Here is a 25,493-nt window from a genome sequence, read left to right on the forward strand (position 1 = left end):
TGAAATAAATATCGCAAACAACTAATACACCTAATTAAATATGTACTCTTATTTTTATCACATTTGTGTTAATATTTCACTGGCTGAACAATTCCATTGCCGCTGCCGCTATTGTCTATGATTTTTTGTAAGCGGGAAAATCAAACTGTGGCCAAGTTAGTTATGTGCTGCGATCATGTGATATTTCGTAGTTTTCGAACTTATCATACCTATTATTAATAATTTAGCGATCAGTTTAATTTAATATGTTTCCAGAGAAAATAACATGAAAACTATAAAAATACATTGCTCATAACCATGACACATTACTTATTGAAAATGTTATTGATCAAACATCCCAGCCTTACAACCAACCACTCCCTACTCCCTCAACCAGTTGCATTTATTACATGCATCATGGATGCATCCATCCCAGTTTTTGAGAAGCCCCACCCTCGCCTAAGTGTCCTAGACTGGACAAGGAACATCCAAAGACTGCAGAATGAGGCGAGAGTGCGTCGTTTCGAGTCCTACGAGTTGAGAAACAGGGCGAATCAGTTGAGGAACGAGACCTCGGTCACTACGCGATGGGATAATTGCGTTAATAATGAGCTGCTGAGGGATAGGCAAGTATTATTATGGGTAACAAAGTTCGCCGGATGCTTTGTCCTGCATTTACTGATAATACTAATTATTTTTTGGCATTGCCGTAGTTGGGTAAAATTGGTAAACATTTAGTATATTGCCAAGCTGCTAGCCTCCTCTAACCTACTCTGGCGGCTGGCCTACAGCAATTAACAGCTGCCAGGCTGAAGGCACACTTGGGCGGTCTTCACTGTACGCTAATATGGTGTGCGAGCGGGATAGCGCTACATACATAGGTGCATATTCTCGCTCACGCACCGCAGCTGCGGCGTGCGGTTCCACTTCAGTGTGATAAAGAACTGCGATACTTGATGTCTGGCTGCTAAATACCACAAATTACAATAGTCACCATCTCACCATAGACCATAACCTATTTTTTTTCTAGAATATTCCTCGTAGACTCGTTCCGCGAGAAGCAGCGTTTCACCAGCGAGATGGTTCGCGACGAAATCCGCGCTCTAAAAGAAGAGAAGAACACTACAGAGCTACATTTGGAGTCCCTACAGGTCCCGCTTATGGTGTCTTCGCAGTGCTTATCGAATAGGGACCAGAGGGTGCCGCCGGAGCTTACCAGGGACCAGTTAGGGGAAGAACTGAATAAGGCAAGTATGGCGCTGGCTGTCAACAGTTGAACTGTAAAGTCCGCCATTTGTATTTTTTGTATATATTATAGGGGTCATCCATTAATTACGTCACACGTTTAGGGGGAGGGAGGGGGTCAAGAAAATGTGACATGTTGTGACATGGGGGAGGGAGGAGACACAAACATTGTGATGTCACTTTAACTTCATCAGTAACCGAAAATTAATTTATATTTTTTTATTCGCTGTACAGTTAAATAATGGATTTTGGATATAACTTTCGTTGTGTTATAAAATTACTAATATTTATATTACAAAAATATTTTTTTTATTAAAAAAAGAATGCCGAGTCGATTTCGTTGAAAACAAAATTGCCTAAAATGTGACGTCACACCAGGGGGGGAGGGGTTTGCAAAATGTGACCAAGTGTGACAAGGAGGGGGGAGGGGTTAAAAAGCCTAGAAATTCGTGTGACGTAATTAATGGATGATCCCATACCTTACATTTGGTTTAAGTTAGGGCACTCGACAATCACATGGCTTTAGTATCTAACGGTACCACAAATACCGCCGATACCGGTATTAGGTAAATTTTACCGGTATTGGTACTACCCTTACCGGTCCGGTACGAGTTTCAATCTTTTGGGTGTAAAGTACCGATTATTAAAGATAATACCTATTAGAGTTAGACCAACAAAAGTCAGCAGCGATTTTGATAGCCCACGCAGTGCAAGTGTTATTTTAAACGTCAAACTTCTATGACATTATGACGTTTAAATAACATTTTTACTGCGTGGGCTATCAAAATCGCTGTCTAGGTAAGTAGATGACCGAAGATTAAATTAGCGAGCGTGTACCTATTTTCTTTCTAAAAATGCAAGCCGGCAGTCTTAATTAAACAGCCAGTCATCCCATTCATATTGACATCTATTTTACTCGTATTCACACGGGATCTTCTTGTATCTACAATGAGGATTTTTTAAATCAATTTTTTTAAAGAATGGGATTTTGAGGATGATCGCACGAAAGTAAGCTCAGGTGGCGATGCAATAGTAAAAATGACAGTTTAAAATTGATTGCTAGCAATAGACTATAATTCACACTTTTTCACCGATGGGTTTGCTACCTTTTGGGTTAAAATTTCTAAACTTTCAGGAGCTTCACATAATCGAGAACAGCAAACGCACACTAACAGACGTATGCCACATGGGTTGGGAAAAGCTGAAGGAACTAAACAACGTCCTCTGTCGGCTAGAACGAGAAATAAGGAATAAAGAGGAAACTCTTGACTTGGAGAATCATGTGAAGCATTTAGATAGGAACAGCTCTGATATATCGTATAAGTTAGAGCCTACGAGGATACCGGCTGAGTAAGTACTTATGGTATCGGTATTACAGAAGAAACCGGCATGTAACCAGTATTACAGGTGAAACCGGTATAGTACCGGTATTCTAGGTATTTATTGTTCATAGTACTTATCGCTCTAAATTTAATGAAAAATTAATTTCGTTATATATGTATAGGTACCACAAGAACACACTTGAATAATATTGCAATCGGTATTGTGTGGAAATATCTAATACCGGTACCAGTAAGGTGTACTCGAGTAATTCCGAATACTTCAGAATTCTTCCACGTAGAGTCTTCACATTGGAAATTCCATTTTCAGACTTGGACCATTAATTCCGAAAATGGACTCTAAGTTTGGTAAGTAGGTACCATAATAATAAAAGCTATTAATGATTAATAAAAAAAAGCATTTGCTTTTCGCAGGTCAATGACCGAAGAGAGTTACGTGAATTGCATAGAAAACACGGTGCAGATAGCCGAGCAGCTGATGGCAGAGTCAAAGGCTCTGCGTGCCACCATGTTCAAAAGCAGGGAACAGGCGAGCAACCAGATGCACGCTCAGGTCAGTTCACCATAATTATAGATCCTCAGCTATCAGAATCAGAATTGTTTATTGCACTCATATTAGTATACAGTTCTTAAAAACGACTAGTACAGTTTCACATGAACCCTGTAAGGGTATAGCAATATACTTAACACTAACTTATGAGATAACATGCATCATAGGCTTAAGCCAATTTCTAAGGGCTAATGTATAATTTATAATGGTCTCTCTTGTAACCTATGCCTTGTCTAAAGAGATCTACAACGTCTGATGGCATTGGCCTCAAGGTAACCGGTCCACCTCGCTGGAGTCACTTCTCAGGAACCTTTCTGCACCAGCGGCCATCAGTTCTGCTGGGAAAGTGTCTCGTCTTTTTACTTTTAGAAATCCGAATCACTTTCCATTTCATAAGTATACGCTATTATGCTAAGCCATATATTATACATAATCCGATGGCTCTTTTCAGTCTCAAGAGGTGGAAATGATAATGCGAAGACGCGTTTACGACCAGCAGAGAGCGAGAAATGAGATGGAGTGGCAGAAATACAAGGTAATGATATTTTTTTAATCAACACCATTATCATTCCACGCAGACAAAGTCGCGGGCAAAAGCTATAACATAATATATTTATGGAGTCAGTATATACGTTTCCTTTTTTCAATTATTTTGAACTAGTGGTTTTGGTTTTCAGCTGGAAAGCAACCTAGCAAAATTGGACCGTGAAATTGAATCACTTCGCGCGGCTGTGGCCGACAAAATCAACCCCACCAAACTTGTGGAAACTCGCTTGGAGATGAGAATGAAAAGACCAGTGTTAGAAAGAGTTCAGGTAATTTATTCCAATAAACTTCATAGCTATACCTACATATATGTAAAAATCTAAAAATATTTAAGACACAAAATATTTACTGGTAAAATTTGATACCGGTACCGGAAAATCAATGTTTTTCAACACTGCGGTAGTTATCCCATACCTATTACTCGAGTATACCGGTATTAGATAGGCACCTATACCGATCAATTTCAAAGTCTCAAACCCTTCACGTAATAGTTAATTGTTACTGGAAGACCTGGATATGTACCTACATACATGTAAGCAATTATAATTAAATAATTACATTTTAAGTCGATTGTATTTTTAGGATATACCGATGCGTGGGCTAATGGAGGAGTATGAGAGAGTTCATATGAGCTCAAATATGCTCGAGAAAAAATTGGAAGATGCTTTGTAAGTACCACCATCATAACACCTTAATAAATAATCTGATCAGGTTCCTGCAATATAAGGTGAAGGACGTGAAGGTGTAAAAAATAAATAACTATCAATCAAGGTCTAAAAGTATAATCTACTGAGCATGAGCGCATTTATTAATGATGAGATGCAAACTAAAAGTTTAGCTAAGTGTCTAACCTATCTAACAAATCAAGTTGATAGAAAGAGATTTTCTATGTGAGTAGCTATATATTATAAACGACCCGCTTGTTATTTTTCTCAGCTATCCCACGCTAATACGGGTCAAGAACTTATAAACCTTTTTATAATGTCGATTGTTTCATATCAAAATACCGATACTGGTTCAATGTGCCATCCTATCCTGTCCCCAGAACAACATACCACGGAATGTACAACCACCACCAACGAGTGACCAAGGACCTTCAGTACAAGAACCAAGCTCTAGAGACAGATCGCCGTCTCATCGAGATACGGAAACCGATTCATGGCCCCGATGAGACCGAGTTCAAGAGGAACGTGGGGTACTGTCATATGAGAGATGAGTTGGTACCGGAATAACCGGTTTACTGGTACTGATAGTAGGTTGATGTAAATTGTGTACCGGTATTAACGTTTGAATGATAATAATATTATGAGTTTTTATCGGAAAAGTGACAAGAAAAATCATTTTTTTAAATTACTAAACTAACATTAACCGGTTCGGTACCGGTATTACAGTAAATACTTAAGTGCCTATGTGTTCAATTCCACCAGCAAGAGTGTTCAATTTAATTAAGGATAGTTTAGTAATAAGAACACTTAGAAATCGATAATGCATTTATTAAAAAAATAATATAACAAGCGATGTGCAATAATGTACTTATTAATCTTATTATGATGACCTACATAACGTATTTCAAACAATTAATTTTAACATCGTTATAATATTTAGGCCGTTTTGCGCTCTTTTTGACTGGCATACATACTACATGAGTAGGTGCTTTGTATAGTTTTTTTTTGTATAATTACTAAATCCTTGTTTGCAACAATGAAATCGCGTCAATTTGTATAGAAATATCCATAGAAACTTACGTGTACTTTAGAACATTTTAGTATAACTCTTTTATGATTTAAATTCACAAATATGCTGTCATTGTTTACTATAATAAAGCGAATACATAATTATGTATGAGCTTGTTATTTTAAAGTAAAATATAACAACTACAGTTTGTTTTTAATTATTCTGAGTGAAAAACTCAACTACTACTATAATAGATGTCGTTGGCGTCCAATATTTCGTAATAGCGAGTAATATGTAATGTATGCCAGTTCTTAAATAGTGATTTTATAATACTGAGCACCTTAACATAATTATTGTTAACATACTTCATTGTGACAAGGTTTAATATCTAAATATATTTCGATTGAGACAAAATGGTACTTACACGTAAAAAAACAATAAAAAATACAATTATAATCCAAATTATTCCGTAAGTATTTTAATACATCATTTAGTGGGTTAAATTAGGAATGAGAGTACCTAATTAAAATATGTACCACTAATGTGGTAAAAAAGCATGAAGCTACAATTAGCAAGTGCAACCGATTAAAGTTTAGCATGAGAAACACCGGTAATTTACCGATTTACCGGAATTTTCCATAATTTTTTTGTCGGTTTGCATACCCTAGCTACAATGTTTAGCGTAGCCTGTTTTAAAAAAGATACCTTTGAGAAGTACCGATAATTTACCGGTTTACCGGTAATTTCTATACACTTACCGGTTTTCATTCCGTAGCAACAATGTTTACCGTAGCTTATTTAAAAAAAAAAATGCATTTATTATACTTATGTTCTCAACTCAACAATAGGCGTTGGCAGGATTGGGAACTTTGGTTTTAGAATATTGCTTTGGTAATCGCTAAATATGTATTATGTAAAGGCACATGATATATGTACTTTGCGTATCTTACGAATGTAGCTTAATTAAGTAAGTGCTTAATACTTGAGAAATAGCTGCATAATATTGTTGAGAAATACTTGGAGTTAATAAGAACATAACTATTTGAAACATTTAATAGTAAGTATGCAACTATTCTATATGCAGTGAAAAACTAATACCGGTATACCGGTAATTGTGACAATGTTGCTTATTTAGAATTAAATACCGGTATTTTTGTATTCATAAAATTATTAAAATGTCATAATAGTGCAAATAAATAACGTAATGCTTTAAAGTTAAATCTACTTCAACATTTAACAAAATGCCCCTAGTTTTAAGTAATAACCATTTCTTTTGCCATAATGGAACATGTGTTATTCGTGTCAACATTATAACATATATTATATTATAATATTATTCTGATATGTTAAACAATTTTATGTTAATTTATTATTTATTTTGCGACGACATATAAATGCATTTTATAGTGTGCTTAGTTTAACAAAATACCGCATGATATTTTAACCGTAGAGTGGACTATTTCCTCTTCCTCAAATAAACTTACCTCTACAAAGCCATCAGCTCCGGCTGTGGTCCCACCTTCTCATACGCCTCATCCAACAACCCACACACCAAACTAATATTCCCATCATTCAGCTTTCTACTCGAAGCCAACCGTATAGAAGGTTCCGGACAACTATGCTCCACATCTCTTAGATAAGCTGCTACGGAGAGAGCAACGCCTCTTTCGAGGCAGTAGTTCGCGATGTTTTTGAGGTAGCTGTGTTTGAGGCGGTCCGTGAGGTCCTTTTTGAGGTAAATGTGCTTGATGGGGGAGAGGGCGTGGCCGCGGAATGTGAAGTGCTCGAGTTTTGAGAGTGCCCTGGAATGAAAAGTAAGTGTTTTTTTTTATCCCGGATATTAAAATTACAGTTTGATAGGCCATTTTACTACTATAGAATATAATTCAATTTAATTTTTTATAAATAAATTCCAACTAATATTGTCCCTATGTCTAACTGTTATCTCTTCATGCTTAAATCACTCAACCGATTTAGATGAAATTTTAGAGAGAGATTGAGTCCCAGGAAAGGCGTTAGGATAATTGATTCCGTAAATCATCCTTTAAGGGGGTAAATTTTTTATTTTATTTATTTAAATGTTTGATAAAAATTATAAAAACCGGCCAAGTGTGAGTCAGACTCGCGCACGAAGTGTAGTGTATACTAGATATAGTTATGTACGTAGTTCATAGGATATATATAAGGACCATGTACTCATGCATTTAGCGCAGTAATAAATCATCATTTAAGCTGAACACTTGTTTCTACTCGACTCCGAATCCTCACCTTACATGGCGACCCTGCCATATACGGTGTCGCGCGTGCGGTCAGTCACCGAGTGATATTGAGAGCTCAATTAATTACAATGTAAACATAGCTCAAGTGGACGATTAATAGAACAATTAAATAACGTAATGCTGTTTCTCACGGTTAAGTGGTTATGCTGTTGCTGAGCCAAAGTTTCATCATGGGGGCTACAAAATCAAAAGAAGAGGTTATCATCGCACAAACTGCGGCCGGAGGTGACAATAAGGCTTCTGCGGGCACCGACGAACTTCGATTCCACGCAAGTACCACTAATATTATCCTGGGTATAATGCTCGCCATATTCGTCATTGGAGGAGGCTACGCCCTGTACAGAAGGTGTAAGAAAACCCACAAGAAATGGATGCGCCAGGAGGTCGCTCTAGCTGAACTGCAGCGTGCTGCTCGTACGGCTCCTATAAGTGTTTGAGTGAAGTGTTAACGGATAGCGGGTATCGTGAAGTGTGTGTATCGGATTTTTTTTTTGTGATAGAGTTTCAACGGACAGAAAAACAATTGCTACTAAGTGATATAGTGAACAAAGTTTCATATGAAGCGATCTAAGGACAGTAATGTGACGCCAATGTAAGTTAAAATAGGTATATTAAACTAGTAGTTATAATTTTGTGATGGCAGATGAATTATTGAAATGTTACGAAGAGTTAGTCGTAATAAGAAAATATTTAGTTAAAAAAGGGAAATCAAGGTTTGAAGGTAACATAACAAAAAATCAACTGTCAAAAGTTAATGATATTATCAATAGGTGTAATAATTTTATTGCACAGTTTTCCCAACTAAAGGACGTAAAATCAGGAGTTATTGAGGAGACCAATAAATTGTATGCTAATATTACTAGTTTGCATAACGAAATATTAGAGTTATGTTCAAACCCTGAGGTAGAAGGAAATACAAGTAGCGATAGCGAATATAGTGAATTTGACACCATGGAGTTCGATTTAAAGTCAGCGTGTAGTCTTATACCACTTATGGATGGTACTGAGGAAACAACAAAGAGATTAATAGATGCTGTTGACATGTATTCGGGTATGTTGAACGAGCCAGGTAAAAAGTCGCTAATTACATTTGTGTTAAAAGGAAGGTTGTCTGAAAGTGCGAAATTACGTATGTCAGATACATATACGACCGTAGAGCTACTTATAAGGGATTTACGTAACTCACTTTTACCGAAAAAATCTTTTACAGCAATCCATTCCCGACTTCAAAATATAAGTCAGGGCTGGCGTAGTATAGATCAGTATGGATCCGAAATAGAGAAACTTTTTTCTGAGTTGACTATAACTCAGGCAGAAGGTAATTCGTCGAGTTATGATGTGCTTAAGCCGCTGAACGAAAAAATGTGCATTAAAAAGTTCACAGATGGTTTGAAGGATCCAAGGCTCAGCACCATCATTGCGGCGCGGAACTTCAGCAGCTTGAAGGATGCTATCCAGGCTGCGCAGGACGAAGTTGTATCGAGGCCGACAACGTCCAGCCAACCGGAGGTCATGGGTATGTACCGCTCACAAAACTCATTTAACAGGTACCACAGAGGCTTTGCTCACAACTCGTACAGAGGTCATCGACATCGTAATCAAAGGGGTCCGCGACAGTACTCCTATGGTCGATATCCTCAACCCCAACAAGGCAACTCGCGAGGAGGCAGCCGTGGATACAAGTCACGAGGCAGGCCGGCACGAGGGGGTTCGTATTTCGGGTCCCGTGCCCGAGGGGTCACCGCTCGTGGCAGCCTGCACGTGATACGGCACGCCGAGAATGGCTCGGCCGGTCAACACCCGAGTGCACCAAATACGGAATCGCTGAATCATTTTTTTCGAGACTGATGTTATTTACACGTGTAATGATTTAAATAGGGTAACCTTAAATATAGGAAAAACCGCTTACAATTGGCTATTGGATACGGGAGCATCTTTATGCGCGATAAAGTATGAAATCATACAAAATTGGGACATTCCGTTCCATAATAAGAGATTATGTGTCACAGGTATAGGCGGACAAGTAACATCTAACGGATATGTTATGTTAAAATTAAATTACAATGGCTGTGAGTTCGAACATTCATTTTTTGTTTTTGAGAATTTATCATGTAGCGCAGATGGTATTTTAGGTCAAGATTTCTTTGCAAAGCATAAAGCCAATATTGATTTTGAAACAAACACTTTACGATTACTATCGCAATACGGACAGTTAGCTAAAATAGGGTTTAGAAGCTCATCAGAATCGGCAAATAGTTATTTAACTATACCCGCTCGTAGTGAAATAATACATTACATGGATACTAGTATTACGGAGGATTTTGTAGTAAATAGTCAGGAATTATGCGAGGGAATATATGTTGCGAGCGCTATAGTTAAACCAATTCAGGGTAAAATACCCATTAAAATATTAAATACAAGGGATAGTGACGTAAATTTAAGCCGTTTTACAATTAATAAGAGTAGATTGAGCGATTTCTTTATTTGTGAATTCAGTAAGCCAACTATGAATGCCGAAAGGGTGAAGTCGTTGTTTTCTGCATTAGATTTGAGTAAATTAAACGAAGAGGAACAGAAATCCATTGAGAATATATACGCAAAATATCCGGATGTCTTTTTCCTACCGGGTGATAAATTAACCACCACAATGCTTTATAACCAGACGATAGAATTAAAACCGGGTAGTTCACCAGTTTATGTAAAACCTTACAGATTACCTTACTCGCAAAAGGCTGAAATTGATAGGCAGATTAAAGGAATGTTAGATGATGGAATAATTGAAGAGGCGAGAAGCGCGTGGTCGAGTCCGTTATTGTTAGTTCCCAAAAAATTTGATTCCTCGAAACAGAAGAAATGGCGCGTGGTCATCGACTACAGAAAGTTAAATAATCAAATAAAAGACGATAAATTCCCACTTCCTAATATAGCTGAGGTTTTAGACTCCTTATCAGGCTCTATATATTTTTCGCATCTAGACTTGTATCAGGGATTTTATCAAATAAATTTAGATAAATCAAGCCGCCCCCTTACAGCTTTTCAAACTAGTAAAAATCAGTATCAAATGACCAGACTTCCCCAAGGCTGTAAAACCTCCCCTAACGCTTTTTCACGGATGATGACCGTGGCCATGTCCGGCCTAAATTACGAACAGTGTCTAGTATATCAGGATGACCTAGTTGTTTTCGGAAGAAGTTTAGCTATACACAATCAAAACTTATTAGACGTTTTCAGTAGATTAAGGAAAGTAAATTTAAAACTCAACCCTGCCAAATGCCAATTTTTACAAAAAGAAATACTATATCTGGGTCATGTAGTTTCAGAAAAGGGCATTTTACCAGATCCCGAAAAAACTAAAGTTTTAAATAATTATCCTACTCCTCAGAACGCCGACGAAGTTAAACGTTTCGTGGCATTTGCTAGTTACTACCGTAAATTCATTGTCAATTTCGCAGATAAAGCATATCCGCTCAATAAGTTGTGCTGTAAAGATGTACCATTTATATGGACCCAAGAGTGTGAACAATCTTTTCAAATATTAAAGTCTGCTTTAGTTAAACCACCAGTACTTCAATATCCAAATTTTTCGGAGGAAAACCAATTTCTTTTACAATGTGATGCGTCAGGAAAAGCTTTAGGATCAGTTTTATGCAACGGTGATGGTCGACCTGTAGCTTACGCTAGTCGAAGTCTTAATAAGGCAGAATTAAATTACCCTACAGTTGAAAAAGAGTTATTAGCGCTAGTGTGGAGCATTCGCTATTTTAGACCCTATTTATACGGCAGAAAATTTAAAGTACAAACGGACCACCGACCACTAGTGTATTTGTTTACTATGAAAGACCCTACCAGTAGATTACTAAAGTTCCGATTACAATTAGAGGAGTATAATTTTACGGTCGAGTACTTGAAAGGTTCTAAGAATTCCGTGGCAGACGCTCTGTCTCGCATAAATATTACGTCAGAGGATTTGAAACAAATGAATGAGCAAGTTATAAATGTGATGACACGAGCGCAAAGACGAAAGATTGAGAGTATGCAAGGTACAGACAGTACAAGTTCTTCGGTTGTTAATATACCCACTAATTCGAGGCCTGATCACCCAAGAATTGTGGATATCATTAAAAAACCGGACAATTTTACTGAGTTATGTGTTACGTCATGTAGGGATTACAAAAAAGCTATGAGAGAGAATTTCGTGAAAGAGACGTCTAAATATTTTAGTTACGTGCCCAGCAAATCATGTGTGTATTTCAATTCAACATCTCAATCGCCACTGTCGCGAGCCGAATTAGCGAGAGATTTGGATTCAATTTGCAAGAAAATAAATGTAAAAGAGTTATGCATAATAAGAAATGAATTTAATAAAGATTTTATTGCGGGCTTAATACAAGAAATAAATAGCTATGACGTTTGGTCCGGACCGCGAATATGTGTGTTAAGTAATGTACAAAGAATAAATAATTTACATGATAGACGCGTAATAATTAATGACTTTCACCTACTTCCCACAAGTGGCCACGCGGGGATTAGGAGAATGTCTAATAACATTAAAAAGCACTATTATTGGCCTAGTATGGAAAAAGATATACGAGATTTTGTGTCAAAATGTACTCAATGCCAAAAACAAAAATATTGTGCACCGACTAAACAGCCAATGGAAATAACAACTACTGCCAATAGCGCTTTAGAAAAAGTTTATTTAGACACAGTGGGTCCTTTACCAAAAGATGAACATGGTTATTGTTACGTGCTGACCCTACAGTGCGAACTGTCAAAGTTCGTAGAAGCGTATCCTTTACGATCCAAAGATACAGTTACTGTAGCTCGATCATTCGTAGAGAACTTTGTACTAAGGTATGGAATTCCATTAGAATTAGCCACCGATCGAGGAACCGAGTTCATCAGTAGCACTATGAAAGAGGTATGTGATTTACTAAAAATTACTCATTTGCCCTCTACAGCGTATCACCATGAGTCAATCGGTGCTCTAGAGAATTCGCATAAAACTATGGGTGCTTATTTAAGGATACAATGCGAAAATAAACCGAATTCTTGGAGCGACTGGTTGCCTTACTGGTGCTTTACGTATAACAACACCGTGCACACGGAGACGAAGTATACGCCTCATGAATTAGTTTTCGGTAAGTTATGCATGCTTCCTAGTAACTTAAGAAATGGTAACGTTAATCCCTTATATAATCACGGTAGTTATCCTTTAGAATTAAAGTATAGATTAGAGCTAGCACAGGCAGATGCTCGTACTAATTTAATAAACAGCAAACTTAAAAGGAAGGAGAAATATGACTCCCATTCAAAGCCTGTTAGCTATAGCAACAATAGTTACTTATGGTTAAGAAATGTATCGGATAATAAGATGCAAAGCATTTATGTAGGACCTTATTTAGTTTTAGAGGATTTAGGATGTAATGTAAAAATACTTAAAAATGGAAAAGAAGATGTGGTGCATAAAAATCGCACCAAACCATGTATTTTGTAGGTATTTTATATTCATACTTATGTTTTTGTAGTTTTTATTTTTTCTATAACTTAGAATATTATTAGTGTAAGTAACTTGTTAACATTTTAGGTAAGTATAGTTAGTAATTATATATAAAAAAAAAAAAAACAATGTTTATTTTTTTTTTAAACATGCGATGGATGGTGTAGTGTATACTAGATATAGTTATGTACGTAGTTCATAGGATATATATAAGGACCATGTACTCATGCATTTAGCGCAGTAATAAATCATCATTTAAGCTGAACACTTGTTTCTACTCGACTCCGAATCCTCACCTTACAGAAGGGAGCCCCACTTAAATATTTATTTTATTTTGTTTTTAGTATTTGTTGTTATAGCGGCAACAGAAATACATCATCTGTGAAAATTTCCTAGCTATCACGGTTTATGTGATACAGCCTGGTGACGGACAGACCGACGGACGGACGGACAGCGGAGTCTTAGTAATAGGGTCCCGTTTTTACCCTTTGGGTACGGAACCCTAAAAATTAACTTCCCGTATTATCCAAAACCGTCTATAAGTAGATTGCATTGTTATGAGCATGAATCATCTAAAGAAATCTCTATCGCTCCATCAAGCGTTATCAGGAATGACTATGACTCATAACGCATACCTACTTTCATTTTGATAATGATTACGTATTTATTTAGTGCCACCGTCCACACTGTTAAGCGTTTATAATCATTTTGAACTTTATTTGAAAATGATAGGATTCAAGACATTTCGTAACCATTTTTTAGGGTTCTGTACCCAAAAACTAAGACTCCGTTGTCCGCCTGTCCGTCCGTCTGTTTGCTGTCTGTCACCAGGCTGTAACTCATAAGCCGTTATAGCTAGACAGTTAAAATTTTCACAGATGATGTATTCCTGTTGCCGCTATAACAACATATACTAAAAACAAAAAAATAAATATTTAAGTGGGGCTCCCATACAACAAACGTATTTTTTTTGTCGATTTTTGCGTAACGGTACGGAACCCTTCGTGCGCGAGTCCGACTCGCACTTGGCCGGTTTCTTTGTTATTTTTTTGTAACCAACGCTCAGCTAATGGATAAGATGCAACATACTGATTCAGCAGCACCCTATTAACTCTTGCTTTAAAGATACATAGCTAGATCGTATTGATCAGATTAAACAGACGGCGGGAGCGAATACCATTCTTTAGCAGTCCACACTAAAAATGGCGAGGAAAATCGCTTCGTCCGAATAAATAGACCTTAGGGTGGTATTCTACTTGTCCAATTTCTATGTCCAATGTGCCTTACATTTCACATTTTGCTTAGTGAGAGAGTGAGACGCACAGACATTGGAGTGGTCCAATGACAGATGGATGATATTGGACAGATGGAATACCACCCTTAAATATGAAACGATTTATAAAATAAGTGACTGTTACATACTTGTCTAGTTTCTTTGAGCTCCCCTCTAGTTCTGCGAGGATCTCGGGTCTGGATTCCAAAATGTCGAGGCCGGAGATGGCGGCCTGCGTTAACATCGGGGGCAGAGACGCGCTGAAGCAGTAACCTGGCAATATTATATGAAACTGTTTAAAAAAAAAGTCATAATCGACTAAAATTTTAACCTGCAATCCTTGGCTACATCCCTACATCGTTTTAAATCGACACGAGTTACGAATTACCTTTTCGCACGTGTATCGTACAACCTTTTACAGTACATATAGCCCTTTAAACTTTTGACATCGCACGAAAAGTGCTATTTTACGCACTATTGCGGGAAAATAGGGCCATACCCACTCAACCGTCCGGCCCGCGAGACTCTTTTCCTGTCAACCGTCCGGGTTTTTTTAGCGACGCACGCCCCGCGCAGCGCATTCACAACTTTCTACAAAAATTATGACTACACTGCCATCTAAATTTTTTTAGAGCTAACTACTTTATTAGGCTACGTTGTCCCATCAAGAGAATTAAGAAATAATGCCGAAATATTCCGTTAGATGGCTCTGAAATCAATTCTTTCTTCCACCCCTTTGGATAGTAAGGTTCCCGCGGACGGTTAAGAGCATATTTTTTTCGGATACTATGCTATCGTCGGACGGTCAAGTGGATACGTACTGTAAAAAACATGTTTTTGCGCTTTCAATTGTTTTCCAATCAACAAAAACTCATTACATTGTGATATCACCATCTTTGTTTCTCGTAGTGGCATATTAATTATTTTGACGTTTCATGAGGACGTCACAGCAACAGGGGGGGGGGGGGGGGGGGGGGGGTCATGCCAAATGTGACAGTTTACGTATTAAAGACCTTTCCTATGAAAAAGTAAGACAAGGGTCTAAAACAAATCTAAATTTTGTGTAATTTATGGACGGCCCCGAATAACTGATTTTTAGGGTTCCGTACCCAAAGGGTAAAACGGGACCCTATTACCAGAGATCGGACAAATTTGCGTCATTGCTCGCAATAATGTAGACATGACTCCAAAATTGATTAAATAATTAATCATTCAATTAATTTCTTACCTGAGGTTTAATTTTGATTCCTAATCAATAAATAACACAAAGATTTCTTATAATGTAAATTTATTAAAGAAAATAATCAGCATGTTTTAAAAATTTTCTGTAGGTACTCATTTTTTATATCAAAAATATATTTAAATTATTTAAGTGCTATTTATTGACTAGGGAACAAAATTAAATCTCAGGTAAAAAAAATAATTAAATGATTAATTATTTAATCAAATTTGGAGCCATGTCCACATTTTTTGCGAGCAATGACGCCAATCTGTCCGATCTCTGCCTATTACTAAGACTCCGCTGTCCGTCCGTCCGTCCGTCCGTCCGTCCGTCCGTCCGTCCGTCCGTCCGTCCGTCCGTCTGTCACCAGGCTGTATCTCACGAACTGTGATAGCTAGACAGTTGAAATTTTCACAGATGATGTATTTCTGTTGCCGCTATAACAACAAATACTAAAAACAGAATAAAATAAAGATTTAAGTGGGGCTCCCATACAACAAACGTGATTTTTTACCGAAGTTAAGCAACGTCGGGCGGGGTCAGTACTTGGATGGGTGACCGTTTTTATAGATAATGGCACGGAACCCTTCGTGTGCGAGTCCGACTCACACTTGGCCGGTTTTTTAGACGTGTTTTTATTGGTGACCTTATTTTTTGCACGTCTATTAACTCCGCAAGACCTTGGGTCCTTAGATAATGAGCCCACCACACTCATTAAAAAATGTACACTTAACTACAAGGGATTTCGTACATCGACCCGCCTGTTCCTATCTCTATGGCAAGTGCATAACTATATTTCTGTCCTGCTCGCACTGTGTCATTGACCGGCCATTTTCTTCTTCCTCGCGTTATCCCGGCATTTCCACGGCTCATGGGAGCCTGGGGTCCGCTTGACAACTAATCCCATGATTTGACGTAGACACTAGTTTTTACGAAAGCGACTGCCATCTGACCTTCCAACCCAGAGGGGAAACTAGGCCTTATTGGGATTAGTCCGGTTTCCTCACGATGTTTCCTTTCACCGAAAAGCAACTGGTAAATATCAAATGATATTTCGCACATAAGTTCCGAAAAACTCATTGGTACGAGCCGGGGTTTGAACCCGCGACCTCCGGATTGAAAGTCGTACGCTCTTACCGCGAGGCCATCAGCGCTCCAGCGCTAGAGATAGGAACAGGCGGGTTAATGTACGAAATTCCTCGTTCTAACGGCTCGGCCACGACATCGAGCGACTTGCGTCGGCGGCAGCGATAACCATAGGTTGGAGTGAATGGTCCGATCGCTGTGTCACGCTCCAACCTATGGTTATCGCTGCCGCTGACGCAAGTTGCTCGATGTCGTGGCCGAGCCGTAAGCGTCCATTCATTAGCGTTGTTTCATCTCATTCCTTTAGCCACTTTCCCTCTATTGGTTCTATAGACTCACCTAGGCCGGAGAGGCGCTGGTGCTCCACGATGAAATGCGAGCCGGCACAGAAGCCCCCGACGCTGGCGAACGAGTGCTCTAGAGACCCGACGATCAGATCCACCTCGTCGCGAGGCACGTTGAGGTGCTCGGTCAGACCGCGGCCGTTCTTGCCTAGTACCTGAGTGTAATTAAGAAAATTAAAACTTTAATAGCAGTAAGTGAAAGTGGAGCAAAGAAATGACGAATAGCCGACCTAGGGCCTAGCCAAGGTGACAATCGCTATCGCTACGACAACGAAACGCTTCGTGTCTCTCTGTCACTGTTCCATATTACTGCGACAGTGACAGTAAAGTTGCGTTTCGATCGCTACGGAGCGTAAGCGTTTGACATGTCGGCCTGGTACCTCAAAGGATATACTGGAAAGAGAGGCCCACAGTTCTGCAGGAGGGAATAAAGTATATTTGAACTTTGAACATAGTTTACTTCATTGCCTATATCATACTTGAGTTATTAACAAACAATAGCTTTTTATAAGTGTTCATTTGTTTGAAGGTTGTCCAAATTAGTACAAAAAAAGTTAAGCCCATTGTACCTCGGTTTAGCAATAATGATACTAAATGAGGGGCGTTACCGCGTTACGAAACATGATGGTGCCCAAGTACATTAATTAAACATAGATTGTAGACTTTATTTCAAATGGAATAAGGTTTAACAAATCGTTAGGAGATGCTGTCAGTAGGTCAATACTTTAAGGTTGTTTATGAGCCGATAGCAAGACAAGTGTATGCATAAATTGTGTCAATATTGATTGATACATTTTTTTTAACAAATTAGTGTTATTTTGCAGGTATGGAATTAGTTGAATAATGGAAATGGGTTCCTTTGGTAAACTGGTATTTTCCAAATTCTTCCATAAATATTTTTCATTTGATTCATGATGGTTTATCATCAATCATCATCATATAGGTAGAAAATAACGTGTAAATTGAAACCATGATGAAATCAAAAGTTATTTACAAATTTATTCATTGTTATGATAATTTATGCCAAAAAGTTTTGCATAAATGTTGCTGATTTGTGGCATGAAATTGCATAAAGATTTAAGCCAAATTTTTGAACTCGCAACAGAAATGGCAATAATAATTTACAAAATTGAGACACAATAATAACATACCCCAATACTCAAACTCTCATCCAAAATAATCCTTAACTTGAACTTCCTTGCCAAACCGACCACTTCCTGAAGCGGACACATTTCTCCAGTATTGAAGAACACAGCCTCCGTCACAAGGAACGCTCGTCTCCGGGCACTCAACTGCTTCTTCTCTTTGGCTTCAGTGAGCAGGGCTTCTAAATGTTGCATGTCATTGTGTTTGTAGTAGCGAATGGTGCTACGGGCTGCATCAAAACCTTTTTGGATTGCGAACCAGACTTTTTCATCACTGAAAAATATAATCAGGAAAACACTTATAAATAAACATACAATTTTGCAAAACCTTTAAGATATTTTCTAGGTCAGTTGTTAATTGTAATAAATATGTTTTAGAATTGAAATAAAACTTAACCTAACAGAAACAAGAAACTTTAATGCACCATTATAGTCAAAATAATCCCAAGTTAAATATAAATTTGACTCTTCTTGTCTTGTTTTTCTTCTTGCGTGTGTTTTTGTGAGTGGGGTCTATAAGTTTATAAATACCCTTTACATCCTTATCCTGACTTGCAGGTCAGAAATGAAAATGTAACTTCTGTCTTACCTACTGAACATTGAACATGGTTTGAATTACTATAAATATGTGGCCACTAAATCACCTCTGCCTTAACAAGGGTTCATGTATACCAAAAATGGCTAATAAGGGTCTATAGTGCGACATAAAATTGTAGAAATTAAATAAAATGGTACTAAACAATTTCCATACTAAATTGTTGCCATGTTTAAGCATTTTACATCAAAATTGTGATAGTTACGTAGGAAGTCGCACCCTCAATAATTTTCTACAATTACGTGTTGGACTATAGCTAATTTGCATACAAAAAAAGTTATACAGGAAAAAACTTACGCAAAAATAATATCCTGTTTTTTAGCATAAGCCGGTATAGCACTGGCGATTGTGGAGAACCCATATGAATACACACATGTCTCTTCCACTTCCAGGAACTTGGCTAATCTCTCCTCAAGCTCTAAATGTACGTCAATAGTACCATAGAAGCCTCTGGGACCGCAGGATCCAACACCGTACTTGTGCAAACACTTTATTGCACTTTCCATTATTGATTCCTCCTTATCGAAGCATAGGAAACTAGTAGCACCAACATTTAAACAGTTATCATCAATTTTGCCCATAATTGGAGACTCTTCGACCGTTACGTCGTGTTCTACCAACGGTAAAGTCTTCCATGGAGTGTAGTTGCCAGTGGCTAAAGCATCAGTGTGCGGAGAGTACTTTTTTGGTTTTTTAGCAAAGAAGAAGTATGTGGAGGCGAGGAGTATTTTAAGGGCGATTAGAATGGTCCACCAACCGGCCTGGAAATAAAAATAAAATGTACTTTATGCTTAATGTAATGTAAATTCGAAGGGATAAGTTGTCATCAAAAGATCTAAAGATTAAAGTATTTTTCTCAAGTATAGCCTAAATTAAAGGATATGAATAGGTTATTACATATAAGGATTCTGCGAGTCGTTAGCCTTGAGGTTACTGTAAACCATAAAACCACGAAAAAACAGCAGTTTTTAATTTAGAATTACAAATCGCTTACCATGTTAGATATATCATTGAGGATCATATTGTATTGGAAAGAGTAAAGTGCTGGACAACAGAACTTCGATTAATAAGTAAATTCTGAACAAGATATTAATTTAAAGAAGAAAAATTAACAGAAGTCGTACGGCACCGTTCGCCACCGCAAGTGATACGATTGACAGTTTGACGACTGACAGTTGATAACTTGACACTGACCTGACAGGTATGACATGACAGTGACAGGGACAAGGACAAATGCAAATCTTTTTTTAAGCCGTATTTACCATTATAAATTTTTTTTGTCGTACAGAATTTCGTACGGCAGTGTGGGCACTAAACACCTTAGAGAATATAACCAAACGGAGTGGTCATTAACAGGCGTTCCCCTCTGTCGAAAATAGGCGGCCAATGGTCAACCACATGTATGTACTGACGTTTATCTGACATGGCTATTTTTTTGACGTTACGTATACATTTGATGTGCCCCTCCCCGCAAAAAACGGCAGACTATTTTGGCGTCTCCGTCTCCGTTTGGAGACGCCATGTCTATAATTTTCGGTACAAAACGACGACCGACAACGATCTTGAACGATGGTGTTTAGCTTAGAGGATATAACCGTTTGGTTTGGTTTGGTTCAAGATTTTATTTTAAATGTTATTTATTTTATAAGCCTATGGCTTAAAAATAAAAAAAATGAAATATGATTAAATCGGCGTTGTTCAAGATTTTAAATTTAATGTTTCGCGATCAACTTATGCTCTGTGGCGTCTCCTCTAGCTGTCACTGCCAACGTCGTGCCATAATAATCTAACAGATGGCGTTAGGGAGCTAGAACGCACAAACTGCTAAGAAGATACTACGTCTAGAACAAAGAATATAATACTCACTAGGAGAAGAACGGTAACTCCATACAAAAAAATGTCCCCAACCGTTTATACGTTTATACTAGTGGCGCCGTCGTTGTGTACCAATGGAACTAAAGTTGACAACCGGTTTAGCCTGGCGGGTATTGGTAGGTATAGGTAGTAATTCTGTTGATAAACATTATTTGTTATCTTCATATCACGAAATATATGAAAAGCCTCCTCCACACTCGTGCGCGAATCGCGGCGCGAAGCCGCGAATGCGAGTGTGGAGTAGATTTTCGCAGACAGCGAAATCGACTCCACACTCGCGTTCGCGGCTTCGCCCGCGATTCACGCGCATAGTTTGGAGGGGGCTAAAGATGCAAATATTACCCCTTCTTTGTGGTATTATCAAGTGATTTAAATAAAAGGCATATTTATGTTTATAACATTGTATTATTTTATTTATTAAAAAAATGTTTTACATATAGAAATATACACTGAAAATTAAACCCTGACAACTTAATAAAAATATAGACATTAATAAAGCGCATTCACAAAGTTTTCAGTATAATACAAATAACTTTAGGCATGCCTACCTACTTACACTTACACTTTACACACACAGACACACTACACTTTACACACGGCATTTTACACAGATTGCCAACTTGTATTCCATACATTTCTTCACGGTTAATTAATACGCTTTCCAGATGCGTTATGACGCGGTTCCTTCTGAACCCACTAAAGCTATGAATTTCACTCAAATATGTATCTTCAACAGCCGTTGCTCCTCATTTAGCACATTTTCTATGTGCATTGCTGTAATCCATGTAGGTACAGACTTACAGAGTCTTAAGTGGTAGTACCGCTACGTTGTATTTATTATTTAAAGATTTAATAATTAAACAACTGTACCGATATTCGAAACCTAAGAATAATATTGAGAATGGCAACATTGTGTTGTCGGTCGTATTGTCCTTTTCTAGCATATACGTCCCTCTCTCTCTCTCACATTCCCACCACAGAGCAGTTGGTTTTGACAGGTGTTTGACAGTTACCGCCAAAACAAATTTCCAAGTCTAGTCATTGGCTTGCTGTTTTTCCATCTGGAAGGTCGTGAAGCTAAACTGCTGGTGAGTTTTTGAATTTGTACCCCAGTTTAGCTGACTATATTGAAAAACAGTTTCTAACGGCTTTTGCCGTTCGAAATAAATATTTAAATTTAGTTGTCCGTTAAACTATCTAGCAAATAAAAACGATCCGGAATAGTGATGTGCAAGTGTTTTCAAAGGCTGCCTGCGCGCACCGTGGCTATGCCAATGAAAATACTAAAACACATGTTAGAAAACACATCGAGCTGGTAAAGCGTGCACGTGTCACCAATATAAATTTAGTTTAAATCTTTGTGTGTGTGTATAATAAGTAATAACGGTTGAAATTATAATACTTAAATGGTGATCTGTGGAGGCATACCCTTCAGTTTTCAAGTGATTTGTGTTTTCGAATACGAAAGGATCGGATAGTTAATACGTGTTACGTAGAACCTACGTATGAAGGTAGAAGCTTATAGACGTGTAGGTTTTATCTGTCCAAGTATCTATCAGCAATTTGTCTTTTTATCCCGTTCCGGGTTAATATAATATTTATTGCAAAATTTATTTTTTGGTAATAAACTTGCTGATAAATAATGTGTACCCGCTTAGGAGTCGACGAAGCCCCGCTTCGCGGGGCTTCTATTTCCGCTCTGAGGGACACAAGGTAACGAACAAACCTACATCGCAAACATTGCATTTATTTTTGTGGAAAGTGAGTACTTCGGCAGTACATAAACTTAAATCTGACTAAACATAGAGAGAGATTAGCATGGCTCTGCGCAAGAATAACATGCGAAATCGTGAAGTATTTCACTCTTTATCTACCAACTTATATCTCTACAAAAAAAAAAAAAAAAAAATGGTTAAAATGTAGGTAGGTACCTACTTAAATAAATAACTTAGCAGGTACTTACAGCCTAAAAAGGTTAAGGAAAGAACTCTTACATGTAGTTGCTATATGTGCTTGTGTTATTTTGGATTTGAATAATTTGATTATTAATTCTATACGTAACTACATACAAGAGGGTCAATTCTTAAGCCTACCTACCTACCTACATAAATAGTACACTTGTAAACGTTTCAAATAAAATCGGAAGCCTGTGATTTGGAAAGGCATTAACGATACGGGAATCTTTAGATTGATTCATTGACGAAGACGCATGGTTTGGTTCATATTGTCAAATTATATTAGTTAACTGTAGAGTTAAAGTTTAGTTTTGGCAAATCTGCGCGTCACCGTGAATGACACTCTCTAAAAGTGCTTGTTAAAGCCTGCTTAAAGCCTTTCACCTTGTCGAGCAAGGAACCCGCAACTAAGGGAATATTACCCACAGGGTATTTGATTTGAATGATATTCTTAAACCTACGTCTGTTATGGTTCCACCTGCGTGAGGTGTGCCTAAGAGAATCTTTTATTCGTTCACAAACTAACGTCATGTTATTTGTGATAAAACCAATATATTATGTACCTATCTAAGCCTGCGCAAGGCTGCCATGTTTCCACCTGCGTAAGGTGTGCCAAAGAATCTTTGATTCGTTCACAAACTGACGTCAAGTTATTGATGATGATATTATAACCTATGTAAGCCTGCGCAAGGCATGTCAGACATATTCACAGAAATATAAATGATATGGTTATAACACAAGCGAGCGAGTAGGCCACAATCAGAAAAATATTACAAAGATGAATTTGTAAATATCTCCTCTTAGAGAAAGTAAAAAGGGTTTAAAATAATGTTTTGGGTAAAAATCAGTCGAAATAGGCAAGGCTTCGTTATTAGAGTTTTCATTTCTGTCTACCAATCTATTCTAAGGGTCCCGAACACCCTGTTGGCTAAACCCAAAATTGGGCTAATTAACTGTGGTAAAAGTGAAAACTACTTACTATTTACAATAACATTTCTAAAATCATAAAAGGTAAAAAATAACCTAAGATTCCAGGCCTATTTCGATTCATTTTTATTTTAAAGATAATAAAATCTTTGCAACCTAATATATAAATAAAATTGTGGTCTGGAGACGCTAAGCCTCATAACTTGGGCGGCATAGATAATACTAAGAAATTTAGTCGCTGAATCAGGCAGAATATTGATAATTAGAATAAGGAGTGGTCAATCCTCCAAGGTCCAGATAATCTGTGGACTCTAATTAAATCAGGCTCGGTAAGCTCACGACACGACAGAGCTTACGATTCCATTCTGAAATAAGCTATGTTTACAATATATATTACTCATAGTGTGACAAACAGCCTGCTCAAGGTGTACAAAAGGTCCGTTTAACGGCCCTATGAATATCTAAAAACCTTTGAAGTCTAGGCCTGCTAAGGCAGACTAGAAATAAATACATATGATCCCAATGTAAGAGCAGCTCACAGTTGCATAAATTATATTTGCCTCGAGAGCACTAGTCTTTCAGTTAACATGTTTACGAGTACCTACCTATGTACACGATATGACCAAGGTTACCTACCTATTTAATTATTATATCCCTGACTGCCATGGTATGGGAAATTATTATGTGCTGGCGGTGCTGCACAAGCATGTTTGAAATAAAATATACAAAACTGGCCTAACGGGCGTTTATGAATTATGTATTTTACACCCTTATGTCTGTATTGTGACCCTGGAAGTTTTAAACCACCTGTATCGTAAGTGCTCCCATGCACGGATTAAGTTTATTATAAACTACCCATGCCCTAACCTCAAGGGCAAGTGCTTCTATGCACGGACCAGATACTGTTACCACTTAATTCACTTATCATGACTTGTCACAGTTTGATACTACACGTTTAACAAATTTAAGAACGTGGAATGTACCCACTACAAAAGGTTTTTAAAAACAGTGACTGAATGGTTTGCACGAGAGGTTCTAGCACAACTTCTGGGCGGTCACGCCTAGGGCATGACCCTCTAGTTCTCAATTTATACAAAATTATAGCATTGTGATACTGTTCGCTTGCACAATAAAATAGAGAAACAGGAGCACGCCTTGCGAAAAGGCGAAGCTATTTTGAAACGCCAAACTTTCAAAAATGGATTGAAATATATAAATATGTCTTTGGTGTGGAACATGTACACCCAAACAAATGCAGTCATTTATTATATGTTGGCAAAACTCTGCCAAAGTATTAGTCTGTCTGAACAGCGTTACCTGAAGGCATCAATGCACATGAATCTCTTGAAACATGGTGGATTAATTAATTTACACCCCGCCTGTGTCTTGCTCTTACCAAATCCACAAGTTAAGGACCTCAACCTATCTAGGTACCCTTCTTGCCCGAGACCTGAAAAAATGTTCACAACAATCTCATGCAGTCAAGTGTCGGAAAACTAGGTCCACAGACTTAGCGCTACTGTGAATATATATCTAAAAAGTCTGTAGACTGCCTTCCAGGAGGCGGGATGCTAATAGACTGGCCTATATAGTAGGCCAGAGATATAGTATTCAAAAGCACACTGATCCAAATCCAGTAATATTATATGTATTTCAAAATATAAAATAATTGACAATTCGGCGTATATTTGATATCAAAAAGTTACAATTATCCTTAGTTCATAAGGAGGATAAGTATACATAAATATCAAATAGATTCGACAAAGTGTTGACTCTAGCATTGGATGAAATAGGTCCCTCTTAAAGGGGCTCTGCGCTGTTGGCTTTGGGCCCACGGGTGCCCGGCAAAAGGTCGGGGACCCCATGGTCCGCACAGTTATTGCAAATAATGTATGATCACTAAATAAACACACAAATTTGCATTTTGGTTAAAAACATATATGCGATGAGCTAAGGTT

The 25,493-nt window shown here is 37.8% G+C and overlaps 2 protein-coding genes, 1 long non-coding RNA gene and 1 other non-coding gene across 4 annotated transcripts in view; 3 read left to right on the forward strand and 1 right to left on the reverse strand.

Annotated features, from left to right (window-relative positions):
- Nucleotides 1-25,493, forward strand: part of LOC134795739 (uncharacterized) — a 246,170-nt gene that overhangs the window by 63,892 nt on the left and 156,785 nt on the right. The window lies entirely within an intron of this gene.
- LOC134795732 (tektin-B1-like) lies at nucleotides 369-4,973 on the forward strand. Its single transcript, XM_063767681.1, has 8 exons — nucleotides 369-605; nucleotides 1,010-1,226; nucleotides 2,360-2,574; nucleotides 2,979-3,117; nucleotides 3,566-3,649; nucleotides 3,792-3,929; nucleotides 4,243-4,328; nucleotides 4,706-4,973. The coding sequence occupies exons 1-8, from the start codon at nucleotides 397-399 to the stop codon at nucleotides 4,890-4,892; spliced, it is 1,275 nt and encodes a 424-aa protein (XP_063623751.1). The 5' UTR covers nucleotides 369-396; the 3' UTR covers nucleotides 4,893-4,973.
- LOC134795686 (serine palmitoyltransferase 1) lies at nucleotides 5,158-19,917 on the reverse strand. The gene is made up of 6 exons (XM_063767617.1): nucleotides 19,773-19,917; nucleotides 19,076-19,539; nucleotides 18,190-18,457; nucleotides 17,034-17,193; nucleotides 14,536-14,659; nucleotides 5,158-7,136 (listed from the first exon to the last, which is right to left on the reverse strand). The coding sequence occupies exons 1-6, from the start codon at nucleotides 19,797-19,799 to the stop codon at nucleotides 6,821-6,823; spliced, it is 1,359 nt and encodes a 452-aa protein (XP_063623687.1). The 5' UTR covers nucleotides 19,800-19,917; the 3' UTR covers nucleotides 5,158-6,820.
- Nucleotides 22,419-22,522, forward strand: LOC134795917 (U6 spliceosomal RNA). Its single transcript, XR_010144882.1, has one exon. It is a non-coding gene; the product is annotated as a U6 spliceosomal RNA (small nuclear RNA).

Source organism: Cydia splendana, chromosome 12, assembly GCF_910591565.1.
Source record: "Cydia splendana chromosome 12, ilCydSple1.2, whole genome shotgun sequence".
NCBI classification, from domain to species: Eukaryota; Metazoa; Arthropoda; class Insecta; order Lepidoptera; family Tortricidae; genus Cydia; species Cydia splendana.